Source organism: Plecotus auritus, assembly GCF_963455305.1.
Source record: "Plecotus auritus genome assembly, chromosome: X".
NCBI classification, from domain to species: Eukaryota; Metazoa; Chordata; class Mammalia; order Chiroptera; family Vespertilionidae; genus Plecotus; species Plecotus auritus.
This window is the reverse complement of record NC_137784.1, coordinates 76,841,008-76,847,883: the sequence shown is the minus strand read 5'-3', so window position 1 is coordinate 76,847,883 and position 6,876 is coordinate 76,841,008. Positions and strand designations below refer to the sequence as shown.

Here is a 6,876-nt window from a genome sequence, read left to right as displayed (position 1 = left end):
GAATTATGGGGGTGCCAGAACAAGAGAGAGAGCAAGATACTGAAAACCTATTGGAAGAAATAATGACAGAAAACTTCCCCCACCTGGTGAAAGAAATAGACTTACAAGTCCAGGAAGCGCACAGAACCCCAAACAAAAGGAATCCAAAGAGGACCACACCAAGACACATCATAATTAAAATGTCAAGAGCAAAAGACAGAGAGAATATTAAAAGCAGCAAGAGAAAAACAGTTAATTACCTACAAGGGAGCACCCATACGACTGTCAGCTGATTTCTCAACAGAAACTATGCAGGCCAGACGGGAGTGGCAAGAAATATTCAGAGTGATGAATAGCAAGAACCTACAACCAAGATTACTCTACACAGCAAAGCTATCATTCAGAATTGAAGGGCAGATAAAGAGCTTCACAGATAAGAAAAGGATAAAGGAGTTCATCACCACCAAACCAGTATTATATGAAATGCTGAAAGGTATTCTTAAAGAAGAGGAAGAAGAAAAAAGTAAAGATAAAAATTATTAACAACAAATACATATCTATCAACATGTGAACCTAAAAATCAAGTGAATTAAAAACCTGAGGAACAGAATAATCTGGTGAATATAATAGAATCAGGGGCATAGAAAGGGAGTGGACTGATAATTCTCAGGGGGAAAGGGGTATGGGGGGTTCAGGAAGAGACTGGACAAAAATCATACACCTATGGATGAGGACAGTTGCGGGGGGAGGTTAGGGCAGAAGGTGGGGTGGGAACCAGGTGGAGGGGAGCTATGGGGGGAAAAAGGAGAAACAATTGTAATAATCTGAATAAAGATTTATTAAAAAAAATAAAAAATAAAAATAAATAAATAAAAAGATTTTACATTTCAGAAGAAAAATTATACATGAAGCCAATGTTTTGTTTACTCTCTCTTTTTTAATTGATTTCAGAAAGGGAGAGGGAGAGAGAGATAGAAACATCAATAATGAAAGAGAATCATTGATTGGCTGCCTCTCGCACCGCCCCCCCAGTGGGGATCAGGCCCACAACCCGGGCATGTGCCCTTGACCAGAATTGAACCCAGGCCCGCTCAGTCCACAGGCCGACACTCTATCCACTGAGCCAAACCAGCCAGGGCTACTCTCTTTGAAACAGTGCTGTAAAATACCCAAGGTTGTTTATACTTAAATTTAGAGAGAAGTACCCCATGCCATAAAAATTAACAATCTGAATTTGGAACAAAGTAACTGAGAACTGGGGCTGGGACATTACCCAGATCTTGTCCATGAGCTTGTTCATTTCCTTGAACAAAAAGAAGGGAAAACCCACTATAGAGCAGCTTTGTTCCTCCAGGACAGGAAGGAATTGCTGTGGTTTGACTATACCAGTTGAAAATAAAGCCTCTCATCATTGTGCTGATTGCAAGGTAGTCTGGTGTCTCCAGGTTTCCCCTTAAAACCTGGCAGTCCATCTAATCCAGATGGCCCTTCAAGAAAACACATTATACATGTTGCAACACAAACAACCTCAAACTTGTTGTTTCAAAGTGCTAATTTAAATGTTTGTGTATACTGGTAAGCCCCAAATATTGAAAGGAGTCACAAAGAATAGTGGCTTTGAAAATGACCAAACAATATTATTAAATGCTTACTAATGTAAAAAATAAAACAACAAAAAACACCACACAAAACCGACAGTCAGTTAGTGAATGAATTTAGGATTTACTTATCTAGAAGACTTTGGAGAGCTGGGAGAAGCCCAGGTTAGGAAAGGAAAACCTACCACCAACCCACTGCCCAGGGCCTCTCCTCAGTCCCTACATAGCTTCTTATGCTCCTCAAGTGCTACTTAAAGCAGAGACTTGCTTAGGGAAACTATTATGCAGCCCTAAAAAGGTTACTGGAAATGTCCCAAGATTGGTGAACCTCACCTATCTCAGAGTCCTGTCCCTGGAATTATGGGAAACCATTTCCTCATTTTATTAGACCCTGGTTTCAACCAACTAGGGGAGCTTTTCCTTTGACCTCAACCATGCCCTGGCTCAAGTTTACTCGCATACATCCCTTTGTTCCTGACGCTGGGTCAGCTCCTGATTGCTCAGTAGGTAGTCATCAATGAATGTGAAGATTTCCTCTGGGGTGACAGGTTCCATATAGCGTTCCCGGTCAATTCCCTGCTTGTCAATCAACACCATATTGAAGTAGGAGCGAGTGAGGTGCTGGAATTGCCTAGAGAGAGGAGTCCAGGGAGGTGTGAGATCTTGTCTGGGCTTCATTCCACCAGGCTCTATTACCCTCTGACCTTTTGTAGCTCCACTGATGGACTGATTCCTTCCCCAACCGAGTCCTTGTCCTTATCCTCTCCACTACCTATCTCAAAACCCTTTGTTTTTCTCTACTCTGACCCTGCACTTCTGATCTTGTATGTCTGGCTCTGTTAAGCTGTCCCTTCCTCACCGTGGATGGAGCAGCTACATTATTACTAGGTGATGTTTCCCTCATATAGCAATGTGGGCTGCATAGAATAAGTCCAAGGAGCACCAGTCACATGCACTATGATATGACTAGTGTTTTCTAGAATTGAGATGGGCATACTTGCACAACCATATGGAGGAAAACAAACCATACATGATAGCTCACAGGTAGATCAATTCACCTGATCAACTCTTCCATCTGTTGCTGCAAGTCTACAGTCTCCTTCCTCTGAGTGTTTCTCAGTCTCTCCCCTACCTGGGACTGAATCTTTCTGTCCCTACTGAGAATGAGACCTAGAGGCAGGTAGTGTATCTAGAAAAGAGAGCAGTAGTGGCTTTATTGGCTCTGAGCATATGTGGAGGCATTGGAAGGGTGATAATGAATAGATAATGAGAAAAGTCAACTTCTACCGCCTGTCACCAATAGTTTGTTCTTCCCCCAAGGGCAGATAGATATGATTCAGATTTCACTGCCTATTGGAGACCGAAGGTAAAGAGATGAGGCCATGAGGCAACAGGATCAGAGGCCTATCTGAGTCATGTTTGGGTCTGTGACTCAGCTCTAGCTGTACTTCAGAGTCAGGGGACATGCCTTATTGAAAAAAAAAAGGACAGTCCTGAGATGGTTTGGAATGGGGCTTGGTCCTCTGTATTTTAAGCCCCCCTCCATTTGATTCTGATATCTGGCCACTCTCTGATCTTAATTAATGTATCCAAAGAGTTCAAACATGTAGTGCCCCAAGAGAGTAGTATAGTTGATTCTCCCACACCCTCCTGTTACCAGTGTTTCACCTAGGGTTCCTGCCCACCCCTTCCCTGTGGCCCTTCAGCCTGGACCTGAGCTCCTCGATGATGTTGGCTGACAGCTGTTGCTCCCTGATGCGCCCCACTTCCTGAGGTGGCTGCCCCACCAGCTCAATGATGGTCACATGCCGCAGGTCCAGTCCACAGGTGGATTGCTGGGAGGGGAGAGAAGGTTTTATGGAATAGGGTCTCAGACTCAAACCTAAGACTACTTAGCTGATTCTTCCAGGGACCACAGTGAGGCAGTATGGGAAAGGAGGGCCTTCTCTCCCAACCATCACATGATGAAGTCTACAACATCTTCCCTCTGCCATTCCTGATTTACTTGCCCTAACAGTGTTTTCTTTATTTTAATGAAGTGCATGAAGTTGGTTATAACATGTGGGGTAGAAAAGAGAAATATAATTTATAAATTGCAGGATCACAATCCCTACTTCCTTCATTTTTTATAGGTTTTAAACTATGTAGGTTCTTTTTTAAAATTGAGATACTAATTGACATATAATATTAATTTCAAGTATACCATATAATCATTCAATATTTGTATACATTATGAATGATCACCACAAGAAGTCTAGTTAACATCTATCACCATACATAGATTTAATTTTTTTCTTGTGATAAAAAATGTTAAGATCTACTCTCTTTGCAACTTTAAAATATACAATGCAGTATTATTAACTATAGTCACCATAACTTATTTATATTACAATTGGAAGCTACATAGGTTCTTAATGGATAGCTATTATGATATGATAATAATGTCTATTATTTACGGAATACACATACCTAATGCTTTGCAGGCATAATCTAACTTAGTCCTCATAATACCCCTAACAAGGCAGGTGATATTCTTATTCTGTAGAGTAAAAAAGTAGCTTGCTCAAACTTGCATGACAGTAAAATTCTAAGCCAAGATTTAAACTTAGGGCTGCTACTGCCTGCCTAAGTGTGTGCTCCTTACCACTAGGCTACAATTTCAGTCTCCAGGATTTCTCAGAAATAGTGCCAGTGTTCTTCTCATTACCCTTTGTTGCCTTCCTCACACCAGGCAGTACACCCTGTAATTCTACCCTGGCTCTTTTTTTTTTTTTTTTAAACACATTTTATTGATATTTCACAGAGAGGAAGGGAGAGGGATAGAGAGCTAGAAACATCGATGAGAGAGAAACATTGATCAGCTGCCTCCTGCACACCCCCCATTGGGGATGTGCCCTCAACCAATGTACATGCCCCTGACCGGAATCGAACCCGGGACCCCTCAGTCCGCAGGCCGACGCTCTATCCACTGAGCCAAACCGGTTTCGGCTCTACCCTGGCTCTTTATCCTGCATTGTCTTGTAGGGTTAACTCTGAGCCAGTTACCTGGGGTGAGGTTTAAAGCCTCAGTGAACACTCCCTGATGCCCAACCCCTTGTCTAATCTTTGGGCTACTCCTCTAGTCCTGACTTTCAGAGTCACTGTCCTCATTGGCTGGTTCCAGTTCTTGTTCTTGCTATCTGTTCAAGCTGAGGTATTGCCTTTGTTTGCCTTCTTCTTCTTTTTTTTTTTTTTTTTTTTTTTTTGGATCCTTGGAGGAACTTGGTCCTTATTGGTCTAGATACCCAGGGTCATGCTTTTTATAAAGCTGCTTCCATCATGGGCCTCTTGGCAACTTGTAAGATTCAATCTTTAGAAAACACCTTTGCAGCTCCTTAGAGCTGGTTCTTTTAGTCTTGTCATCATTCCCTGAGTTCTCTTCAAGAACCTAGTCTATTTTCTTTATAAATCCCAATGTTCATATCTATTCTGTACTATTCACCTTTCCTTCCTCATAAGTGCCTTTGGTTAGGTATCTCATAGTGTGTTAAAAATCATTGTGAAAGTCCCTCATTTTACTTTGAGATATCACAATACTTGTCTTTCTCTCCTGTTACAAGTATTGGTTAAGAGCACAGATCCTCGAGTCAGACTGAGCTCAATCCTGGCCCAGTCACTGACTATCTAGTGATCTTGGGCAAATCTTTAACCTTTCTATGCCTCAATTTCCTTACCTTTAAAATGAGGATAGTAATAGTATCTATCTCTTAAGGGTTGTTTTGACAATTAAATTAATATATGTAAAACACATACTTCTATACCTGGTACCTATCTAGCACTTACCATATAAGTATTTGTTAATGCTATTATTACTTGAAAACATAAACATAATTTCATCCCAACATTTACATTTAATCATACTTATTTTACAAGTCTCTCTACAGCGCTCTACCACACTCCCTTCCTACCCTTACCATGCCCCCTGCAAGTCACACCCACCATTCCAGGCTCCTCACTGCCTTTTTAGTAAAAACATAGCAGTTTTTACTACTAAAGTGTGATAAATTTGTCTAGAGTAAAACTGATCAAATGTCCATAAAGAGTTTGAGGAAATAGAGTTTGTGCTGTAGAAAACGCAACTCTTTGATTTGGAAGAGGTAAGGGAATAATGGGGTGGGGTTAGGGGGTATATAAAGGAGCTAAGCCTGAATTAGGGGATTAGGTCTCACCTGTAGCATAGAGATCTGCATTTTGTAATATCGGTTGGAGGGATCAGGAGCTGAGATGATGAGGAGGCGTTGTTTCTCATAGAACTGATCCAGAAGGCCAGTAGCCGAGTTGACATTAACATTAATCTTCATAGCTAGGGCAGAAGCAGATGGCCAGTCAGATGGCTCCTTCACCCCAGCATGGTTAACACTATCTTGAGGAATTTCAGTCTTTCAGGATAACCCTTTGTGGTTGTTTCTCCCTTTACTTGGGGGAAATCCTGAAAGAACACTTAGAAATTTTAAACCCTTCATCTTGGAGTAGGACTATTCAGAAGGACAACACTGGCCCTTAAAATAAACACATTTTAGAACACCCTCCCATTCCCATATCACACACATTACTATTGAACCCCTGTGCTATACACATTTGGAGATCCTTCAAAGTAGCCCTGATCAATATATTCACTCTCCTCATTTCCTGGTTTTACTTACGAGCACAGATGGGTGGTGATCCTGACCACTGGCGGCTGGACTGGCAGACCCGGGAGGGAGTCCCTTGGCGCTCATAACCTCCATCACAGTGATATTCACAGGTGGCACCATAGTTGTCCCCCGCTGAAGTGCAGGTGAGGTAGCCATGCTGTGGTGGTTTCAGCGTTGGGCAGCGTCTCACTGTCAGTGAGGAGTTCAAGTTAGGGGCTATGGTATCTCTTTTAAGAAAAAAGAAAAGGTTAAGCAGGTGCCCATGTTGGGTTTTCTAGATCAGGAGACCTAGGATGATCAGAATAAATGACTTCTTCATATTTCCAATGGCTGAGGATAAAGGCCGAATTTTCTTAAGGAATTAAATATGAAATGTAGACAAAAGTGTTCAAAAAATCTGGAAGGACAAGTGAATATACATATTGTCATCATTCTGTAAAATAAATATTGCCATTTTTGTTTTCAGACTTTGTGGACACCCTATGTAAGGATGACCACCTTATAAAATTACTTTTAATATTAAAAACAAATAAAAAAGACTTAAATATCCATCAGTGGGAGAAATATTATGCAAATTATATTCTTAGAGGTAGATTATTATGGTGTCATTAAAATATTTCTGAAGA

General features: G+C 41.2%; 1 protein-coding gene across 1 annotated transcript in view; it reads right to left on the bottom strand.

Moving 5' to 3' along the window:
- Nucleotides 1-1,684: 1,684 nt before the first annotated feature.
- Nucleotides 1,685-6,876, bottom strand: part of SRPX2 (sushi repeat containing protein X-linked 2) — a gene marked incomplete at its 5' end in the record, with an annotated part of 32,511 nt that continues 27,319 nt past the window's right edge. Inside the window, 4 exons of the mRNA XM_080652702.1 lie at nt 1,685-2,208; nt 3,291-3,412; nt 5,786-5,919; nt 6,260-6,439. Of these exons, the coding sequence (XP_080508828.1) occupies nt 2,028-2,208; nt 3,291-3,412; nt 5,786-5,919; nt 6,260-6,439 (617 nt within the window). The 3' untranslated portion in view covers nt 1,685-2,027. The remainder of the gene's footprint in view (nt 2,209-3,290; nt 3,413-5,785; nt 5,920-6,259; nt 6,440-6,876) is intronic.